The sequence below is a fragment of the Caretta caretta genome, chromosome 2 (genome assembly GCF_965140235.1).
Source record: "Caretta caretta isolate rCarCar2 chromosome 2, rCarCar1.hap1, whole genome shotgun sequence".
NCBI lineage: Eukaryota > Metazoa > Chordata > Testudines > Cheloniidae > Caretta > Caretta caretta.
In genome coordinates this window covers 242,944,399-242,967,703 of record NC_134207.1, presented here as the reverse complement: position 1 = coordinate 242,967,703, position 23,305 = coordinate 242,944,399, and the positions used below count along the sequence as shown (strand labels likewise).

Genomic DNA, 23,305 nt, shown 5'->3' with positions numbered 1-23,305 from the left:
CAAGTTCAAATGTAGCATAGTCTTGTGGTATCTATAGGCTGCTTATTTGACTGACAGGCCATCTGATGTATCAGATAAATGCAACCACATAGTTCTATCAATAAATATATTAACAAAATAATCTATCGCAAGATTATCTTGCTCAGAAATAAGTTTGATATGTGCTCATCTTAAAATGAGGAACTTATAAAGTGCCTGTTAAAAAATTACTGTTCTAAAGAACTGTAGTGGGCATTATTTCTGAAGAATCATTTTTTAATAGTATATATAAAGATTTTTGTTTTTAACATAATCTTATTTAAAAAAAAATTAAAACTCTGAAGTGGCTTGAAATATGAGGAAACCCTAATAGTGTTCATTTACCTATTAGACTATTTCCTCCTTAGTTTTTGTGAGCCAAAACATATTCTCTTTGCCACGCAGTCCTTTTGGTCATGTTTGAAATACTTACATAATAGCATACTTGTAGTGAAAGAGTGAGTACACTAGAAATGTTTGGCAATATAGCTATACCAGCAAACCCTCCTACTGTAAACGTAGCTTCTATCAGCAAATACGGGCTTTGGCTTTTATAGCTTATTCCAGTTCCTCAAATAATATAGGTTATACCGACAATAGTTTTTTGCTGGTATATCTGTCTCTACACTTGGGCTTTTGCCAATATAAAAAACTTAATAAAAAAATCACCCTGAAAACCCATGTTATTACACTGACAAAAGTTTCTAGTGCATACCAGGCCTGTGCTTCTTCAGTGGACCAATTCTGTCGCTAATTTTAAGAACTCACCTTCTCTTTTACTTTATATATAGTTCTCTGTTTTGTGTGATGGTTGCGTCTGGACTATTTTTGTTCCTCTTGTCTGTTCTAGGTTTCTTGGTTTATGAGTTTCATTATTGTAGGTACATAGAAAGCTTGATGGTACTGATTGCTCTAAAACATTACTAACACAAACAAGATTGTAGATGTGATGTGTCTGTAAAATGTCTTTAACAAACACACCTGCTGCCTTTTTGTCTTGGCAAAGGTCACTTTTTCCTTGATCTTTCTGTGTGAGTTTCACATTAAGGAGGTGACAGTTTTGAATAATCCTCTTTGGACCCTCCAGAGGAACTCTCATCAAAGTGGCAGAAAAATGGCCATGGATCTCAGGGCAAAACACTAGATATAGCTTGCTCCTTAGGTTCAAAGGGATTTCAGAAAACTTCAAATCTTGGAATTACTTAAATGATGCTTAATGAGCCAATGCCTGTGGATCCAGGAGGTATTCCAGAACAGATGTTCATGCTGGAGCTTCATTTGGTATGATATAGTGTTTGGTCCTTGACAGAGTAGTTTCTCTTCTGGTTAGGACCTGAGAGGTATCTGAGTCAGTCTCAGTTACAGCAGAAATAAGCCTCTTCCAGGTCATTCTGGCATCCAGCTTCCTGCCTGCTTCACAGGGAACTATTTCTAATTTTAGATGGGTTTAGAGGGGAGCTCAGAGTAATTAACTTTGTGTGTGTGTGTGTGTTTCCTGGTCCCTATGCATGATAGCATTTTGCTGCTCTGGACCATTTTTGCTGTTGAACCGTGTGGTCTTTTTGATAGCAACCTCTTGCTTTTCACTAACATACTTGTTCTAGAGGACCACAAGAAAATCCCGTGCCTGTTTGTTCCCCTTCACATAAAAGGGAGAGAAATACTTGATCAGTTCTATGTGGACCTCCTCTGGTTTGGAGAGCATCCGTCTATGACAGCTTTTCAGGTACAGATGGTAGGGGATGAATACAATATGCTGTCTGAGTCAGTGCTTGGCAAAAATGACCATTGTTTGACTCAGAAAGGAGCTAATGATGGCTGTTAGTTCTTAAAGATGAAAGTATTTGCAAGATGGAATTTATCACAATTTTTGGTAGCAGTTTTGTTTTTGCTATTATGCTTGAAGCTAATAAAGTAAAGTATTGAAGCTAATAAAGTACACATTCTGAGAAGTCAGCGTCAGACTGTATCATGGTTAATGGAGGAGGAATTTGAGTTCGTGGGAGAAAATGACACATCATGAGAGAAAGTGGCTTGGAGACTGAAGAACGCAGTAGAGAATACAAGAAATTGAGCAAAAAGAAAAGGAATACTTGTGGCACCTTAGAGACTAACCAATTTATTTGAGCATAAGCTTTCGTGAGCTAAAGCTCACTTCATCGGATGCATACTGTGGAAAATACAGAAGATGTTCTTATACATACAAACCATGAAAAAATGGGTCTTTACCACTACAAAAGATTTTCTCTCCCCCCACCCCACTCTCCTGCTGGTAATAGCTTATCTAAAGTGATCACTCGCCTTACAATGTGTATGATCATAGAATCATAGAATATCAAGGTTGGAAGGGACCTCAGGAGGTCATCTAGTCCAACCCCCTGCTCAAAGCAGGACCAATCCCCAATTAAATTATCCCAGCCAGGGCTTTGTCAAGCCTGACCTTAAAAACTTCTAAGGAAGGAGATTCTACCACCTCCCTAGGTAACGCATTCCAGTGTTTCACCACCCTCCTAGTGAAAAAGTTTTTCCTAATATCCAACCTAAACCCTCCCCCACTGCAACTTGAGACCATTACTCCTTGTCCTGTCCTCTTCCACCACTGAGAATAGTCTAGAACCATCCTCTCTGGAACCACCTCTCTCAGGTAGTTGAAAGCAGCTATCAAATCCCCCCTCATTCATCTCTTCTGCAGACTAAACAATCCCAGTTCCCTCAGCCTCTCCTCATAAGTCATGTGTTCCAGACCTCTAATCATTTTTGTTGCCCTTCGCTGGACTCTCTCCAATTTATCCACATCCTTCTTGTAGTGTGGGGCCCAAAACTGGACACAGTACTCCAGATGAGGCCTCACCAATGTCGAATAGAGGGGGACGATCACGTCCCTCAATCTGCTCGCTATGCCCCTACTTATACATCCCAAAATGCCATTGGCCTTCTTGGCAACAAGGGCACACTGCTGACTCATATCCAGCTTCTCGTCCACTGTCACCCCAGGTCCTTTTCCGCAGAACTGCTGCCTAGCCATTCGGTCCCTAGTCTGTAGCTGTGCATTGGGTTCTTCCGTCCTAAGTGCAGGACCCTGCACTTATCCTTATTGAACCTCATCAGATTTCTTTTGGCCCAATCCTCCAAATTGTCTCTGTATCCTATCCCTGCCCTCCAGCGTATCTACCACTCCTCCCAGTTTAGTATCATCCGCAAATTTGCTGAGAGTGCAATCCACACCATCCTCCAGATCATTTATGAAGATATTGAACAAAACCGGCCCCAGGACCGACCCCTGGGCCACTCCACTTGACACCGGCTGCCAACTAGACATGGAGCCATTGATCACTACCCGTTGAGCCCGACAATCTAGCCAGCTTTCTACCCACCTTATAGTGCATTCATCCAGCCCATACTTCTTTAACTTGCTGACAAGAATACTGTGGGAGACTGTGTCAAAAGCTTTGCTAAAGTCAAGAAACAATACATCCACTGCTTTCCCTTCATCCACAGAACCAGTAATCTCATCATAGAAGGCGATTAGATTAGTCAGGCATGACCTTCCCTTGGTGAATCCATGCTGACTGTTCCTGATCGCTTTCCTCTCATGTAAGTGCTTCAGGATTGATTCTTTGAGGACCTGCTCCATGATTTTTCCGGGGACTGAGGTGAGGCTGACTGGCCTGTAGTTCCCAGGATCCTCCTTCTTCCCTTTTTTAAAGATTGGCACTACATTAGCCTTTTTCCAGTCATCCGGGACTTCCCCCGTTCGCCACGAGTTTTCAAAGATAATAGGCTTTGAATAAAAGGCTTTGATAAAAGGCTCTGCAATCACAGCCACCAATTCCTTTAGCACTCTCGGATGCAACTCGTCCGGCCCCATGGACTTGTGCACGTCCAGCTTTTCTAAATAGTCCCTAACCACCGCTTTCTCCACAGAGGGCTGGCCATCTATTCCCCATGTTGTGATACCCAGCGCAGCAGTCGGGGAGCTGATAATCAAGTTGGGCCATTTCCAGCACAAATCCAGAGCAGACAGATTCAAAGGCAGACTTGATGAGATTAAAAAAAAATACATCTGAGCAAAATGAAAGGAACTTGAGAATTATAAGGAGAATAAGAATATAAAAGATATATTCACCATGGTCAGCCTTCCTACTAAAAGGTTTTCCCTGCAACAGAGTGTAATAGAAGATCATGATGGCAGAGTTCTTACTGAAGGTGGTGATATCAAACACAGGTGGATGGATTATTGCGCCAGTCTCATCAGAGCCACTTACAATGCAGGACAACAGAAAAGAGAATACCAAGACAGAGCGATCAGTCTTGAGGGAGGAAGGGGTCTGTGCTATTATGAAAATGAAGCCTGTGATAGCACCTAAGTAGATAATGTAACTAGAATTGCTAAAAGTGATTGGTGACAACTATATTGATCTTGTGGAAAATTTGCAACAATGCATGGTGTACATAATTCAGGTTTGCATTAAGTGAATGATAGAAGCAGAGCTATCACCACAACCAGCTGGTTTCAGAGAGGGGTGAGGCACGTGATCAAATTGCGAATATATGTCATGTCCTATTGAAAAATGCAGACCGTATAATCACCCATAGATTGTTTCATTGGTTTCTCCAAAGTGTTTGATGTCATCTGGCATGACCGTCTCTGAAGGATACTGCCAAACATGGGGATTCCAGAGCATCTCAATGAATTAGTATCTAATGTCAGTAACAGACCATGATGTGAACAGCAGTGGTGACAGTGAGTGGTTAAACTTTTTCATTGGGCAGCGTGAGAGACAAGAAGGAACATGTTCGAAGAATTTATTGTGTGAGAAGCCCTGGAAGTTTTTGAAAAGAGGCAGGAGCTGGGATTTCTGTTGGTTGCAGCGAAGAGCATCATACCTAAATTTAGTTAAGAGGTGTCCACCATCAATGCTATGAATGTAGAAGTCTGTAAAAACTGTTAGTGAGGAATATGGATTATTCCTGAATGTGGTGAAAACTGGATGGATGGATGTTGAAACAATAACAGGATGCAAGTGGACATGACAATTTAACAGTCAAGTGGTAGAGGCAGCAGATAAATCTAATCATTTGGGATCAGACCTATCTAACGAAGGAGTCTACACCAAAAAAATTAGAAGATCACCAGGGATGGCTTGCTCAGCCATGGTTTTCCTTACGAAAGTGTGGAAAGACCATGGCATTTTGGAATGTACAAAGGTTCAACGGGTGAAAAGCTTAAGCTTTCTCCATTGTTACTTATGAGTGGAATCCTGGGGAACAAATGCTGCTGACAAAAAGAAAATTGAAGCCATTGAGATGTGGTGCTGGTGAAGACACTTGTATCTCCTGGATGGGAAAGACACACACTTACATTGGAAATATTATTGGAGAGAAGCAGACACCACTCTCGGAAATCAGCAAGTGCAAGCTTACATACTTAGGTCACAGCCTGTATAAGAATGAGAATAACCTGGAGACAGTTAATGGAAGAGGTGGTGGCGGGCCATTTGTAGTAAGGAACGACCAGCATAGAGATGAATAAATTATGTGTGGCCTATCATTGGGAGGTCAGTTGCTGAGTATGCAAGTGAGTGATGAATCAAAAACTCTTCAAAAGTTTCTAAGACGTCACCTGTATTCAGACAGGAATAAATGGATTTTACTTACTTACCTACTTCCTAACAAGCTGGAGTTCATTGACTTGAGTAGCATGCTGATGTAACTTATAGTATTGTTAATGTACTCAGTACTTACTCGGTAATTGTTCTGTGGAGGCTGGCAAAAACTTATGCATCACCATTTATGTAGTCTTCATGGCATGAGAAGGAGAGAAATTGAATCAGTGTTCATTAGTGTATCATATAAGATTTGGCTTTATAAATTTTTGTCTTTGGTTAATTTAAACAAAAACAATAACTAGAAAATCTTCCACCTAATGTCAAGGGGTTCAATGTCTCACGTCTGTCTTAGTAGTCATACAGTTTCTTAGGGATGCATATTTGTTTTTGCCTGTTTCAGTGATCGTTGTGGAGAAGACCCAAACCAGAAAGTAATCCACGGGGTTATTAACTCCTTTGTTCATGTTGAACAGTATAAGAAAAAATTCCCCCTAAAGGTAAAAATGCATGATTGCTTGATGTATTTTTAATTGTGAATGTTAATACTTTAATACCTTGTATTATTTGTCCTTGATTAGACTTTCTTGATTTAGTTTTATCAGGAAATTTTTGAGTGTCCTTTTCTGAATGAAACAGGGGAGTATTATAAACAAGAAGCTTCAAACTTATTGCAAGAGTCAAACTGCTCACAGTATATGGAAAAGGTAAGAAGCCCTACTTTGTCTTGCATCTATTGTGTATATATAAAACATCTAAAGGCAGAGTACAGAACAAGTTAATTACTTTTTATACAATAGAATGTTAAAATGTTGATTATTTTAGAAGGGAAAGATTTTTGTACTGATTTTCCTCCTGGTGATACAACTATATGCACTCAAAATGAAAAATAGATGGTTTTTATTTTGAAGACATGTTAGTTTCTACAATTCTGTCTCATTACCTTGGCCAATGAGAACACACATATGGTGGTATCCTTTGACAGAGTGAACATAGATATCATACGGATGGGAGAGAGGCTTTCCAGAAACCTTGTTAACCAGCTTATGAAATTAATTATATTTAAAGAACATAAACTGGCTGGCAAGACCAAAAATGAGGTCTTTACTTGCTGTCTGCACTGCAGAAAGTTGTTCCATAATTATTTCCCCATTTTAATTGTCTTCTACCTCTATCATGTTCATTTTATTACCTGGAGAGGACAGGGTCACAGAAGCCAGGACAGAATAAAGTTGCAAGAGGAGGAGCATGGTCAGCAACTTTAGATCTTACAAACTATATAATGAGGTTTGAGCCTAGTCAGTAGTTGTGAGTCACCAATGCAAACAGGAATTAATGCAAGAAATAAAGTTAATGATTCAGTAGGTAGCACTCTTCTCTCTGAATTAGCATTGAACTAATGCCTCAGTGTCATGCACAAATTCAAATTTGCCTTCTTCCTTCTTAAATTCTCAAATCATACGCAATTCTCCTTTCCTCTCCTAAACTGTTCTGTAGTATTTATCTGTTCTATAGCTTGAAAATTTGCCTATAGGTTTTAGGTAGATTAAAAGATGAAGAAATGCGATGTCGGAAATACTTACACCCCAGCTCATATGGCAAAGTAATTCATGAATGCCAGCAACGAATGGTAGCTGATCACCTGCAGTTTCTGCATGCAGAATGCCATAATATCATCAGACAAGAGAAAAGAAGTGGTAAGTCTCACAAAATATTAAATGTTCTGTAGGTGTTGTGTATGATGTTTTACTTTGCAATTGATTATTTCAACAGATAGAACTCTCCCCTCTGCATTAACATTGAACTAGTGCCTCAGTGTCCTGGACAATTCCAGTATTCTCCTTCCCTTTTTACCTACCCAGCCTCTGCTTAAAATAGCATAACTTGTAAGACTTAGTTCCTGTATTACTTATATTTATGCATTTCCAAACAGTACTAGTTTCTCATGATTCCAGCTTTCTTTGGAAGTGAGGAAGAACAAATGTCAGAGAATCCTACTGCTCCAAAGTGTTGGTACATATGCCTTTTTACATATGTCTGAGGAAATTCCCCTGATGTCAGACTTTCTTAGACTGCAATCCACAGGTGCTTTCTACCCCGACCTTGGTCTTCTTGCTAAGAGGATAGCTACTGAAACGACCCAGTGTGTCTCAAAGTAATAAGCACCTTCCAAGGCACAGGAAAAATCCAAACTGCTTTTTTTTTCTTGTAGCAGCCCATTTAATAAAGTTTATCTCGCCTCTTACTATATGCTCTTCAGATTATTTCTTCGAGTGACCCCTGCACATTTCCCACTATTGGGAGATGTATCTGTGTTGCTAGAATCTTGTAGAAGCAGTGTTTACTGCTAGTCAGATTCTTGTTCATCCAATGAAATATCTATATCCTTGACACCTGATGGTGGTGTTAATTTAGGCATCTAATTCTGTAAAGATGGGCTGGGAATTTAAGATGGCCTCACTACGTCCTGTGTGGATGTTGATGGATATTTACAAATAATTCTTCAGGAGGTTTCCTCTATCATACCAATCCTGCACTTGGGTTGGTTATATTCCTTGCTTGTGTATGTAAAGTAGGAATTGCTGGACAGATTCATTCTACTATAAGTCTGTGTCTGGGATGCAGAAATATGAATTTCTATCTATTAATTTGTTCCTTGACACTGGCTTGTAATAACTCACCAAGAGGAGAGAGGGATAAGCAGTGTTCCTATCACAAATATTCCTAGCTACACATTTTCAGGATTAAAGTTCGGTATTTTATTTCACGTTTTCTTTCATCAAGTTTTTGTATTGGATGGTAGACTCCTTTTGCTGTCTCCTAGGAAACAATCACTTAGATATTTTAAAAGTTTTCTAAGCTGATGTGGAGCAAAGTGGGAAAAGTCTAGCAGAGGATGCCAGAGCTCTCCAGATTTGCCACCCATTACCTGCTGACATGGAGGTCTAGGAAGATAGAAGATAGGAAATAAATTAGCCTAATGGTGTTCTACCTTTTTCATACTGGGCCACTGCCTCTTGTCTCTCCACTCCTATCTGGAACTCTTTCAATTTAACAATATGTGAAGTGTAGGTTGTTTAACTCCACCAATTACCAGGTGAAAATTGATGTGTGTTTCAACCTTCATCCTTCCTTTTTTCTGCTTTTCGCTTTAGCTTTATGTTCAATATTTAAATTATTTATTTCATAAGATTTTTCAAGGAAAGGGACAGTTTTATTTTAATATTGGTAAAGATCCATGCAGATTTATGGTGCTATGTAAATGTTAATTTAGAGTAGTGGATTTTTGAAGTATATTGTGTAAAAAGTATGTTTTTATTGCAGACATGGCAAATATGTACACTTTGCTTCGTGCTGTGTCAAGTGGTTTACCTCATATGATTCAGGAACTACAAAACCATATCCATGATGAGGGCCTTAGAGCAACCAGCAATCTTTCTCAGGAAAATGTAAGTTTCATGTGGCAGCTGAGTTAACCTATCTTATTACATTCCTGATGAAATCTTTTTTGCTTTCTTCCCTAGGCTGATTTAGTTTATTGCCTACAGATGAGTGGTGGCACTGAACAGAAACATGAGTATCATGTTTTTGCTTATAAAACACCCTATTAAACAATCTGTTTTTTTTATTTTTTTTTTCATTAAATCTTGTTTATATTAAATAGATTTAGAACTTTGTGCACAAATTGCAGTTTTTGATCAGCTCTCAGTTGTGTAATGCATTGATTCAGGTTTTTTAATTTCTTCTTGCTGGATCAACTTGATGAATTTTTTTTTTTAAATAATTGTGTGAAGTCGTCATGGCAAATGGCCTTCTGCTGTTAAAAGGTGCTCTTGTTCTGCTAAATTTTGTTCCCAGATGGTTGCCGATGGGTCATTTTGGTTCATTAGGAAACAAAAATATCACTTGGTTTGATTAAATGTTATTTGTAAATCGGGGCATCCTGTGCTAGTACCAGAAAAGTCTTTTTCACTTAGTTGCTGTATAGTAGCAGTTGTACAGCTGCATAGTCCCACCCTTGCATCAGAATTTCTGAAAGTACTTTGACTATTGAATTGTTCTGCTCAAATGTTTTTGTTAAAGTACTCGCTTCTGATATCCCTTGTGGAATGTGCCTGTGGCACTGCAGAAAAGCAGGGCTTCCACCTACAGTTCTGTTCACACGTTTATACAGCACTACTTTCAACTTGACATCTAGATCTGATGTTCGCTTTAGGAGGGCAGTTCCTGTCGTCCTTTTTTAAATTGGAACTCTCAGCCCACTTTTCTAGAAGGCGGTACTGTTCTTTAGACTCTCTCAAGTGTCAATATGCAGAGGCTACCTTGAAGAAAAAAGTTGACTTATTTTAATAACTGTGGTTTTAGAAGAGAGGCTTGGGGTTGACATCCATTTATCATCTTAATTCTGAAAGTTTGGTGCCATATTTCATGCCATGTTTTGGTGCTTATGTCTCAAGGGCACATCTTCTCCAGGCCATTCCCAAAACTCAGCAGTGCCATGGCTGCATCCTACTAGTGTGAATATGCAGGAGAAGCTGTCTTAAAGATTCAGTTACTTGTTAGTGACCTTGATTTTTGGTGGTGATCTTCCTCCAGAATAACCATGACAATCTATTGATATTAATTTTTTCCTTTTTTGTATAGCTATTGAATTTTTCAATAAATCTGTTTTCTGTATTGTGTATTTTTAGATGCCAACTCAGTTTGTGGAGTCAGTTTTGGAAGTACATAGTAAATTTGTTCAACTTATCAACACCGTTTTGAATGGTGACCAGCACTTTATGAGTGCCCTTGACAAGGTAATTTTTCACAATATAGTAAACAACACTACACTCCAGAATATGTAATCTTTTTTTTCACCGGAGCAATAAAACAATACCCTTGAGAGAACTCTCATGGAGGTCTCTTGTTTTAAAGCAAAGAAGAAAAAAAACTAAGTAATTTAGTACTCTCAAAAACAGATCCTGCGTACAAAGGAAACAGTCCCATTTCTTCCAACCATTGGTACTTGAGTTCAACCTAAAAGGATGGACAGCTTTCTCATCAAAACAGCTGTTTAAGATCCTGAAATGAAAATGGATCCCTTATCTCCAACTAATGTGAAAATAATATAGTATATTTATAATATACTGTGTCTACTAATGACAGGTTTCAGAGGAACAGCCGTGTTAGTCTGTATTCGCAAAAAGAAAAGGAGGACTTGTGGCACCTTAGAGACTAACCAATTTATTTGAGCATGAGCTTTCGTGAGCTACAGCTCACTTCATCAGATGTATACCGTGGAAACTGCAGCAGACTTTATATACACACAGAGAATATGAAACAATACCTCCTCCCAACCCACTGTCCTGCTGGGAAGTGAGCTGTAGCTCACGAAAGCTCATGCTCAAATAAATTGGTTAGTCTCTAAGGTGCCACAAGTCCTCCTTTTCTTTTTGTGTCTACTAAGCAACTTTTAAACAACATCAAAACTGCCTTTTCTCTTGGCAATAATGAATTCGACTCTGATCACTGAAGTTGCCAGGTATGTTAAATAAACATTAATTTTGTATCTTGTTGCAAATTACTTGATTGTACAGAGTTGTGTTGAAACTGTTCAATTGCTCAACATGGGTAATTGCCCTGTTCTGATTACTTACCGTTTTCAAGACCGAGGTTTATATAACTGATTTGTAAAATGTGTAGCCAGCTCAGGCATTTGTTCCTAGGTACCACAGCTGGCACCGTATAAATATAATGCAAGTTAGATCGTTGTTGTAGTAGTTCATTTTATAATAGCATGGCCAGGCTCTCTGAAGATCAGGGGTCTGGTTTCCTCAAGAAAAGGTACATGGTATCTAATGCCTTCCACCACTTGTTAATTTATTGGACCAGGATTATAATTTTCACATGTACAATATTTTAACTATTAAACAAAATTTTCTTCTCCCCGGTCACCAAACTCTGGACAGCTTATGTCTTAGATTTTTGCCGGGGATAAAGATATTGATTAGGATAAATATTGTATATTTGCAATATCACTTTGTTTTTCTATTTTGGGGGTATATTTTGAGCTTCTATGAGTTTTGTCCATTTTTGTCATATCCTATATTTTCTTAATACAAGGCTTTTCAGGGGCTTGTAGCCATGTATTGATGTTGCTGAACCACATGATGCACTGTGCAGAAGAGTTATAGGTTTGACCATATTCCTGCAGGACACCTCATCTGTACAGATGAGTTTTGGCATTAAGCTTCATAATGTAATATAGAAAGTTAATGGTTGTCTGTGGTGATAAATATTGCCTATATCATATGTCAATTAAGTGTTCATTGAATTTTGAAGCTTAAAATTCCATACCTACATATACAGAGTATAGACAAGGTTCCTTCCAGAGAAGGCCTCTGTAACCCCTCTCCTCCAAGGACATCATGTGATTCAGCAATGTGCTGATGTTCAACACTACATCCTTTTGGAGCCTATAAGAAAAAACGAACAAACGTCAAACTCCTGGAAAACACTAAAAACACAGGAGTAGAGAGCTTCAGTGAAGCCCTTCAGCTTGCTTTCTTTGGAAAAGAGCTTGTGACCCAACAATCCTTGAATGTATATATAATTCAGAGGAACTGGTGTATGGTATTTTTTGGTTTTGCATACACTCAAGTTGTGTTGCAATTATTTTAATAAGACTTAAATATGAACTGCTCTTCAGAATACTAATGTTGACAACTCTGTTACTCTGCTCATCACTTATGCCCTGATCCTGAGTTATCATTTAATTCCCTTTTCTTCTATCTTGCATTCAGACTCTCTCCAGATCTCATCTTTACTATAATGTTTCAAAGATCTGCCTCTTCCGCTTCTCCCCATAATCCTTTAGATGCTGAGATACTTTTACAGTCTCCCCCTGAAGTTCAAATATATGCTCCTGACTTAAGGCTTTGCTGCTGCTGCTTATATCTAATTTGATCTCTCTCTTCACTCCCCAGAGTGTACTCCCAGCCCAAATTATATACCGTTCTGATTTCTCATCTTATTGCTCCCTTTGTGTTCTCCCACTCTCGTGTTTGTTCATCCTGCTCCCTACTTTTTGAACACCTTTCATCCTCTCTCCTCCTTTGCATTCCTAATCAAAACAGTTCTGTGACTTTGCTTTCCATAGCTGACTTGCTCACCTGTGCTATTTACTTCTCCCCTTTGGTCCTCCACAGTCTCACTTAATAAATATCACTGCTTACGATTTGCTCATTGTATATTATTTCACGTTATTTGTGTTAATAATTATCTCCCTCTTTCTGTCCATTTTTCTGTTTGTCTTTTTTTAGGACAGTCTTTGTCCTGAAGAACTTGCAGTGTCTTCATACCTCTCTGTAAATCACCAAAGCAAAAGTTCAAGTATTCCTTAATATTTGTCTTTATTGTGTATTTCTACATAGGCTCTAACATCAGTAGTAAACTATAGGGAACCCAAGTCGATCTGCAAAGCGCCCGAGTTGGTAAGTAACAAATATTGTGCTGTAATAGTGATCGTAGTTTAAAACAAAAACCCAAGCCCTCAAAACAGTCATTATTAACACATGGTGATCACCAAATTAAAATAATTTTCACTTACTGAATCATCTTCAAAAGCCTTTTTTAAAAATAGGCATTTAACCTATTGAACCCACACAAAACGTGCATGTTCTGGGCACACAATATGACGTGCCTTTGTTTCAAAATGTGGCCCTTTGTGTCTTGTTTGTGTCATTTGTAAGCTGAACTCTGTCATGTTTTAACCCGTATTTAGTCGTTGCAGATACCTTCAAACACTGTTGTTCTCTAGCTTGACAAGTCAATTTTGTTTTGCTTTTTGTTTTTTTTACTTGAGCTGGCCAAGTATTGTGACAACTTGCTGAAGAAATCAGCCAAAGGAATGACAGAGAATGAAGTAGAGGATAAACTTACAAGTTTCATTACTGTTTTCAAATACATTGATGACAAAGACGTTTTCCAGAAGGTAATCTCCAATTTTTAGTGAATGTTAAACGAAAAATGTAATTTAGCTAAACCGTTTTACATTGGATGTTTGTGTTCACATTCTTTTTTAAAAAAACCTCACATCTGAGAAAATATTTTGCTTACTTTGTTTTGTTTCATACAGTTCTATGCCAGAATGTTGGCAAAACGATTAATTCATGGTTTATCTATGTCTATGGACTCTGAAGAAGCCATGATTAATAAACTAAAGGTAATATGAACTATCTTTCAAAATAATATAAACAGCAGTAGTAACTGTTGAAGCATGTCTTGTTTAAGAGGAGTCAGCAGAGGATGCCAAAATTAATTTAGCAATTGGTAGCTGCTGTTGCCAGTAGGTGATATGAAAAATCACAACATCATCTGTTCTGAATTCATGTATTGATACACACAAAATCCATTACCTGGAAAACCCCAAATATTATAAGTAGTTCCTTATTTTGGGTAGTTGTATAAAATGTGCCACTTGATCCATATTTCCATAATAGTAGTATCAGTCAGTGAGCAGAACTAAGGCAGTCCATTAGAAACTTTCAGTTTTGTAAGTTAGTATTGGGCAAGGACAAATTTTAGAAATAAGTTGTATAGAAAAGCAACCCTCTTAAGACGGGTAATATAATTTTACATATGAAGGCATTATTGGCTATACTATAGATGGCAGGCATTAGCAATATAGAAGTCTGTGTATCAATACTGTTTTGTGGATGTGTACAATATATTAAAGAAATATATATAAAGAAATGTGTATAATATATTAAAATAATTATCTTACCTATGAAATGTATTTAAATGTTTCATTACAGCAAGCCTGTGGTTATGAGTTTACCAGCAAGCTCCATCGAATGTATACAGACATGAGCGTTAGCGCTGATCTCAACAATAAATTCAACAACTTTATCAAAAACCAGGATGCCATTATAGATTTGGGAATTAGTTTTCAGATATATGTTCTACAGGTACTAATGAATAATTTATTGCTATTCAGTTATTGGTTTCTTGTATTTCCATAACAAGTAAACAATTTTCTAAAATCTAACTAATATGAACATTTCTCAGACTGAAATTGACAACTTATACATTTGATATCACTATTTAACAATCCTGATGATATAAAACAGCCTATTATTCCTAGCTTTTTTGAAAGATAGTCTACCCTCTACACTGCATAATGGTAAGATAGAAACAAAGGCCTTAACAGGTTTCTTACCTAGAGCAAAGGCCTCACAACAGTATGCATTTTAGGGGGTCTTACAAGTCCTTTTCTAACTCATATGTCTTATAACTTGACTTGAACTATAGGACCAGTTCTTAAGAGGAAGATTTTGTTTAGTGTATATGCTCCTTGGAGCTCATTTTAACATGTTAGAATGTTAATTTTTTTCTCCCCCCACCCCAGGCTGGCGCATGGCCTCTAACTCAGGCTCCTTCATCAACATTTGCAATTCCTCAGGAACTGGAAAAAAGTGTACAGATGGTAGGTTAGTAGTTTCTTGCAAATTTGTAGCAAATTTAATAATACTTTATTAGAATCTCAAACAAAAAGCTGGTAATTGTTATCGTGAGGCCACTGTGTCTGTTGGGTGTATACGTAAACCACAATTATTCAGGCTCCAGTTATCTGAAATTTGAATGAGTTCCCCAAATGAAAGTCTGATCTTATGAAATTCCAGGTTTTCAAATTTTAGCTGTGCCCTTCTAGCTCTTCAAATAATTGAAATTTGTAGGAACATACCTTCTGAGCTCAAATGTTGATTCCTAATATTCAGGGGGAAAAGATGATCTTTTGTAATATCAAATCTTAACACATATAAGTATCTTGTCCTGTGATTCAGAGGAGCCCTTGAAAACCAAGATTCTGACTGTTCTGCATGAAAGCTCTTCTTGCACTTTTCAGAACAGTATGGATGTTTCCCCCTGTGCTCCTTGCCTTTGTCCAAAAATCTCCATCCACCCCTATTGGCATTCAGAATGCTGTATGATTGCTTTTTGTCCTCCATCCTAGAAGTGGCACCATTTCAGAGGCCCTGTATTTTTATTATATTCTTGTATTCTAAATTCTAGTTACATGTACCTTGTATATATTTAAAATATACAAGATATCTGTGTTGACCTGTGTCAACATGTATGTAGGTTGTGAAGCGCATAGGAAAGAAAGCATATAGAAATGAAAAATATTTTTACGTTATCAGAAAAACTGAAGTCTATAGAAGTGTACACATACAATTTCAGGATATAATCTTAAATTAATGTCTAATGGAAAACATCTATATTTGCTGTAAAGTGTACTTTTGCTACTTAATAAAAGTGTTCAAAGTTTTTTTATGAAATATTCCAATTTCAACTTTAGTATATTAAGCAATATTAAATCTTGTAGTACATCAAACAAGAAAGTATTCTCATACTATACTCATTCCACCAATCCTGGCACTGCTGGGAAGTCCCACCCCATGGCTGTTATCACTGATGCAGTTCTCTAGAAGATTCCTGGAGGTGAATATACAGCTTTTATTAGAAGGTGACTCCTCAGCATGCTCCTAGTATGCGGCTTCTGCAACAGCTTTCTCCCTCAAACCTATTAGGAGGCCCTCTTTACTACTGTTATTAGATGGGAACATTTTTATGCTCTTCCTTTTGTGTCTTTCTTCCCTCACTGGCCTTAAGAGCCACCAACAGACATACCCACCCACAAAAGGTCTCCACTGTTAGCCAATGAAAGCAGCTTTGCCTTCACCACTTGTACACGCATTCTGCTCCTTTTTCCTGTGCTGTCAACAGCTATGCCTCAGCTTGCTAAACTAGCAACGCCCCCACTCAGCAATGATTCCAAAGATGTCCAGCGAGGGCAAGACTAAGAAGGAGTCAAGTAGCCCCTACTCCACTTCTGGAATTCCTTCCGTTTTGATTCTCTTTTTAAATAATGGTCTGACCCCTTCTTCGTTGACTTGGGCTTCTGTCTACTCCCTTTTAGCATTGCCTTTCTTTTCCTGTTCCCAAGAATTTTTATTGTGCTCCAGGTTCTTGATCCCCCATGTTCCTCCGATAGTACAGTGACAGGAATTGGATATATGACTTAATAGCTACCTTACTTATGTTTTTGGTCAAAGGCAATGTTTCTCCCTACTTCCCAGGACTCTCCAGTGTAAGGTCCTGCAAGGATTCCTTTTTAATTTTTGGCCATTGTTCTTCTGGGTTTTCAAGGGCCTTCTCCTTTAGTATGCACCACACGTCTCCAGAGATTCAAAGGCAAAAATGTCTGGGGGGAAAAAAACTAAAATCTCAGAGGGTTGTAAGCTTTTGTGAGTTGATTCAGATATGGACAGTAGGTTAGTCTGAACTGAGCGCCTTACCTTAGTTGAAAATTGAAGCTCTCCAGATTTTCTTTTCTCCCTATTTCCCCAGTCCCCTGAAAATAAAAAAGCCAATAGGGAGGCTACCTGAAGCACGTTGCCCACCCCTCAAGACCTCTGATATGGAAATCTTGAATCCATTTTCAAGGAATTAGGATTCCTGTTCTACAGTCCATCTTGTGGCTTTGATCTGTCTGGTTACTTCTAGAGCCTCACTGTCTTACCTAAAAGCCTTCAGTGAAATGTAGAAACCATACTGGGAAGGTAAAACATTTGTTAAAGGTCCCTGTGATGATATATGCTATTTGAGTTCTGTGCTATGCTGTGCTCCACATATAAACAATATTTCAATTGACCATGATTCAGGCTCACTTCACAGGTATGTTCTTTGGAGGAGATCCTAGACATCACCATTGAGGAATCCTCAGATCTGAATGAGCTTGAGTTTCCTTGGGTGAACAAGGAAAAACATCCAAAAACCAGATTTAGGCAGTACTGATACTCTGCCTTTCACTCAAAGTATCTTTTCTCTCTCTTTTCAGAGCAGACCCAGAGGTTACTATTCTAGATGCTCTTTCCAGCAGTGCAGGCTTTCAAATCCCATGCTTCTGTCAAGCAACAATGAAGAGTGGTTGGCTCACACCCCACTTCTGCCCATCAAGGAGAGACTAAATCTGTCTTCTTCGAGTGCTTGCACGTGTCCATTCCAATGTTATGGGGTGTGTATGCCCTGAGCAATTGCTGGAATATTTTCCCCATAGTGGTATCCGTCAAATTGGCTCTACCACCCCCTGGTACTGTGCGCTAACAGTGCCAGTATAAGGGGCCCTGCTGAGCTCGCACCCCTCAGTTCCTTCTTACCGGTTGCTGGAACTTCCCTCGTTGCTCGCTGGAACCGGTTCATAACGGTTGCTGGAACTTCCCTCGTTGCTTCGGCAATCTTCTCCAGTGGTTTCCTCTCATTTGTTGCGTGTGTGTATATATAGTTATAGTAGCCAGTTAGTTTGAAAGTAGTTTTAGTAATCTTTTGAAACCAGACACCTCTACACTTGTTGAAGAGGCTTGTCCACTCCCCGGTGACAAGGTATGCCTCCCTCAGTCACCAGGTTTTAAGCCGTGCTCTTCCTGTAGCAAGTCGATGCCATTGAATCACCTGCAGTCGAGTTGCCAAAATATTTAGCGGAAACTCACAGGAAGGATCGCTGTCAGATCTGCAAGGAGTTCAAGCCCCGCACCCAGAAAGACCAGGCAGCGAGACTGAAGGTCCTCCTGATGAAGGCAGCCCAGAGGCTAGCATCGGAGCCGCAATCAGACTCTGCACCGAGAACCTCTGCTTCGATGTGGAGAGCGCTTCCCGCCAATCGAGACTCTCAGCACCACTCCGCCTTGCCCAAGAAGAGGCACCACAAGCACTGAGACAAAAGTTGCTCCCTGATACCAAAAGGGAGCAGGCAAGGGGACAGGAATAGTGTGAGACTCATGTCTTGCCAATCTCCCTCTCTGGCACTGATGCAGCCCCCACCATCAGCACCGCTACTGACTCTGGTTCCACATACCCCATCGAGGGATGCGCCATCCTCCAGCAGGCAGCGTACCAGACAGTTTGTTGTACTGTCCACTCTGGAGGCATATGCAGCATTTAGGGACTTGCTCATGCAAGTACCAGGATCCTCTGACATCTAGGACTTGGTGTCGTCGAGTGGCAAAGAGCCCTTCCCCAGCCTCCAAATGGCACTGAAACCACTCTCCAGGGGTAAACCCCCTCTAATTGCCTCACCCCACATGTCCCCACAGAACCACTAACTGGCACCGGGAGGATTGGCACCTCCATGGTCCCCTCACCTTAGCTCATCTTCCTCATCGGGGTTGGAGGTGAGGTCCTATTTTTCCCACCACTGGGAGCGCTCACGCTACTCCCCGCACCTGTCCTACAAATACTGGGATATCTAGTGCAGTGGTGCCTCGAACACGTGGACCATGAGGACAGGCACCGATGCAGTGGCCTTTTTGGAACCTCTGTGGGTTTCCACCAGGCCAGGGCACCGTCTCAAGGCATTCTTATTTGGTAGCCTCGGAGGGTAGGGCGCTTCTGATTCCGTGCTGCAAGACACCAGACCCTGGACTCTGCTGTTGAGCCCAGTACTGAGCCTGGTACCAAGCTGCTGGAGCATGTCCCTCAGGTCACTGCTGACACAGAGGAAAGAGCAGAGTCCTTACCCGCCTCCCCCTCTTCTTCCCCAGATGATACCCTGGTAGCCACCGGTGCATCTCCACCCCAGGATGACCACAAAGCCCACCAGGACTTATTAAAGCAGTGGCCTTGAATTTGGGCATGCAGGCGGAGGTGGTGGAAGAGATCGCACTTGGCCTTCTGGACATTTTGGCAGTGGCAGGCCCCTTAGGAGTGGTTCTTCCCCTCAATGAGGCGATCATGAAGCCCGTTAAGGCTCTCTGGCAGATCCCCGCTTCTCTCCCGTCTACAGCTAAACGGGTGGAGGAAAAATATTTTGTACCTGCTAAGGGCTGCAAATTCCTATTCTCTCCCCCTTCTCCTGGGTCCTTAGTGGTGGTAGCCGCTAATGATAGGGACCATCAAGGTCAAGCGGGGCACAGACCTAAGGCAAAGGGTCCCCAAAAGCTGGACTTGTTTGGCAGTAAAGCCTGCTCCACAGGGAGAGTGCAGCTCTGCATAGCAAACTAGTAAGCCTTGCTAGGTCACTATATAATTTTGCCTTGTGGGAAGCAATGCAAAAATTTAAGGTTCCCCAGGGTGCCAGGCAGGAGTTCTCTTCCCTCGTAGACAAAGAGAAGACACTGGCCCGGGCCTCCCTGCAGGCAGTCTTAGACGCCGCTGATTCCACGGCCAGATCAGTGGCCACGGCTGTCACCATGTGCAGGAGCTCGTGATTACAATCCTCTCGGTTTCCTTAGGAAATGCAGCAGACGCTCCAGGACCTTCCATTTGAAGCAAACAGATGCTAAGCTGTAGATGCTTTATTGCCCTAAAGACTATAAGGCAACTTTGAAGTCTCAGGGCCTGTATATTCACCTGCAGCATCTAGAAGGCATTATAGGCCCCAGCAGTCTGGGCGTTTCTACTCTCAACTGCCCAGACACCTCCAGAGGAGGAGAAAGAACAAGGTATTCATGCTGTTGCAGTCTGTCCCTTTGAAGCACCCTTCATTTCAGGATCCAGTTACCTCTGTTTTTCCCAACTGTCTGTTCCATTTCCTCAGCGCCTGGAACCACATTACCTCGGACCTCTGGGTCCTAAACACAGAAGAATTTGGGTATACCCTCCAATTTTTGTCAACCCCACCTTCCCACCCACCCTCCCTGCCCCTCTCCAGGGACCCTTCTCATGTGCAACTATTGAAGCAAGAAGTCCAGTCCCTTCTTCGGATGGGGACCATGGAAGGGCAACAAAAATGATTAGGGGTCTGGAACACATGAGTTATGAGGAGAGGCTGAGGGAGCTGGGATTGTTTAGCCTCCAGAAGAGAAGAATGAGGGGGGATTTGATAGCTGCTTTCAACTACCTGAAAGGGGGTTCCAAAGAGGATGGCTCTAGACTGTTCTCAATGGTATCAGATGACAGAACGAGGAGTAATGGTCTCAAGCTGCAGTGGGGGAGGTTTAGATTGGATATTAGGAAAAACTTTTTCACTAAGAGGGTGGTGAAACACTGGAATGCGTTACCTAGGGAGGTGGTAGAATCTCCTTCCTTAGAGGTTTTTAAGGTCAGGCTTGACAAAGCCCTGGCTGGGATGATTTAACTGGGAATTGGTCCTGCTTCAAGCAGGGGGTTGGACTAGATGACCTTCTGGGGTCCCTTCCAACCCTTATATTCTATGATTCTATGATTCTAAGAGGCTCTGCATCAGCTAAGAGGAAAGGGGGTCTATTCCCGCTACTTCCTGATCCCGAAAGCCGGGGCGCGTGCAGGCGGGGGGGAACTCAGACCGATCCTAGATCTGTGATAGCTCAACTACTGTCTCAAGAAGTTGAAGTTCTGCATGGTCTCCTTGACCTTCTTCATCCCTTCACTGAATCCAGGGGACTGTTATACCACCCTCAACTTGAAAGACACACACTTGCACATATCAATTTTCCAAGGACACAGGAGGTTTCTAAGATTTGTTGCAAACCAGACCCATTACCAATTCATGATTCTGCCATTTGGCCTATCAGCTCCCCGTGGGTCTTCACCAAGTGTACGGTAGTAGTAGTGACTTTTCTCAGAAAAAGGGGAGTTCACATTTTCCTGTATCTCGGTGATTGACTAATCAAGGGTCAGGCCAGAATTCAGGGGGAGCCCGACATAGATCTCGTACATTCGACCTTCCCGACTTTGGGGCTATTAATAAATGACCAGAAGTCTATTTTTATCCCCATCAAACAAATAGAGTTCATCGGGGCAGTTCTTGACTATTTGCAGGCAAAGGCCCTGCTCCAGGAGGACACCTTCTCAACTTTGATAAGTTGCCTTCTGGCACATCCGATCATCTCACCTACCAGATGCACAGAACCAGATCTCAGATCGCCTCAGCTGGTCCTTCTCTCCTCACCATGAGTGGTCCCTTCTCCTGGATATCACAATGGACATCTTCCAAAAGTGGGGTAGTTCCCATATACACTTGTTTGCAACCCATGACAACAGGAAATGCCAGCAGTTCTGCTCCTTGAGGGGACCTAGCCCTGGGTCTATTATGGATGTCTTCCTGTTAGCATGGATAACTTGCCTGTTTTATCCTTTCATTCTTCTTCCCCCTCCCTTCCCCAGTTAATTAACAAGGTTCTGTCGAAGATCAAGCAAGACCAAACATGAATCATCTTTATGGCCCGGACAGCACTAAGGTTCATCACCCTCCTAAACCTTTCAGTGAAGGTCCTAATCTAGCTTCCACTGCTGGATTAATCACACAGGACCATGGCCAGCTGCTCCACCTGAACCTCAGCTCTCTTCATTGATGGCCTGGAACCTTCATGGCTGAACTCTGAAGAGCAGGCTTGCTCAGAGCAGGTTCGTAAAGTCCTACTGGGCAGCAGAAAAACCTTCCACTAGGGCGACATACCTGGCGAAGTGGAAATGATTCTCCATCTGGTCTTCCAAGCCTGGTGTTCTACCTATGCAGTCCTCATTGCAGCTTGTTCTGGAATATCTCCTACTTTTGCAGCAGCAAGCCCTAGCTTTTTCTTCAATCAAGGTCCACATGGCAGCTAATTCAGTCTTTCATCTGAAGGTCGACAGTAGGTCAGTTTTCTCTCACAAGATGATAATTTGTTTTCTCAAAAGGATGGAGACCGTGTTCCCTCAGATAAAGGAGCTCATATCTTCCCCCCCCCCCCCCCCGGAACATAAACCTTGTCTCATCAAAACTGACGAGCCTGTCCTTTGAGCCCCGAGCAACACACTCACTGTTGCACCTTGCTTGGAAGGTGGCCTTTTTGGTGGCCATTACATCAATCAATCAATCAGGAGAGTTTCAGAGATCCGAGCCCTCACCTCGGACCCCTGTATACAGTTTTCTTCAAATATAAAGTGAAGCTACACCTGCATCAAAAGTTCCTCCCAAAAGTGTTTTCTCAATTCCACTGCAACCAACCAATTTTCCTACCAGTATTCTATCCTAAGCTGCATGCAGATAGGGAGGAATGTCTTCATTCCTTGGATGTCAGATGAGCTCTGGCATTTTATATTCAGAGGACCAAATCGTTCCGCAGATAACTGCAGCTCTCCTTAGCTGTAGCAGAGAGAATGAAAGGGCTTCCCTCTCTGCTCAGAGGATTTTGTCTCAGATCACATCATGTATCCAGGCATGTTATGACCTTGCGGGGGCTCTCCCTCTGCCAAACCTGATCGCTCATTCCACAAGATCTCAGGCCTCTTCAGCGACTTTCCTGGATTAAGTTTCTGTTCACCATATCTGCAGGGCTGGGACCTGGTCCTTGGTGCACACGTTCTCAGCATTGCATGCTATCACTCAAGAAGCCAGAGATGAGGCCTACTTTGGTCACACAGTGTTGCAGTCTGCTTGTCCTTAAGCTCCAAGCCCACCTCCAGTGCACCTACCTGTGAGTCATCTACACTGGAATTGACATGTGAAAACACTTGGGGGGGGAAAAATGGTTACTGACCTTTTGTAACTGTTCTTCGAGATGTGTTGCACATGTTCATTGCAAGGCCCACCCAGCATCTCCTATCTTGAAGTGGTTGGTAAAAAGCAACTGAAGGGCACGGGCTCATCAGGGCCCATTATACCAGCCCTATGAGAGCACACCAGGGGGCGATAGAGCTGACCCAACAGATACCACCAAGGAAAAAAATTCTGGCAACTG

At 41.2% G+C, this 23,305-nt stretch overlaps 1 protein-coding gene across 4 annotated transcripts in view; it reads left to right on the top strand.

Annotated features, from left to right (window-relative positions):
* The window catches only part of CUL2 (cullin 2), an 86,912-nt gene that overhangs the window by 40,821 nt on the left and 22,786 nt on the right, over window positions 1–23,305 (top strand). For all 4 annotated transcript variants that reach the window (XM_048837703.2, XM_048837700.2, XM_048837701.2 and 1 more), the window contains exons 7-16: window positions 6,028–6,124; window positions 6,221–6,331; window positions 7,159–7,321; window positions 8,949–9,073; window positions 10,316–10,423; window positions 13,040–13,099; window positions 13,471–13,599; window positions 13,744–13,830; window positions 14,423–14,575; window positions 15,016–15,093. In XM_048837703.2, the coding sequence (XP_048693660.1) occupies window positions 6,028–6,124; window positions 6,221–6,331; window positions 7,159–7,321; window positions 8,949–9,073; window positions 10,316–10,423; window positions 13,040–13,099; window positions 13,471–13,599; window positions 13,744–13,830; window positions 14,423–14,575; window positions 15,016–15,093 (1,111 nt within the window). The remainder of the gene's footprint in view (window positions 1–6,027; window positions 6,125–6,220; window positions 6,332–7,158; window positions 7,322–8,948; window positions 9,074–10,315; window positions 10,424–13,039; window positions 13,100–13,470; window positions 13,600–13,743; window positions 13,831–14,422; window positions 14,576–15,015; window positions 15,094–23,305) is intronic.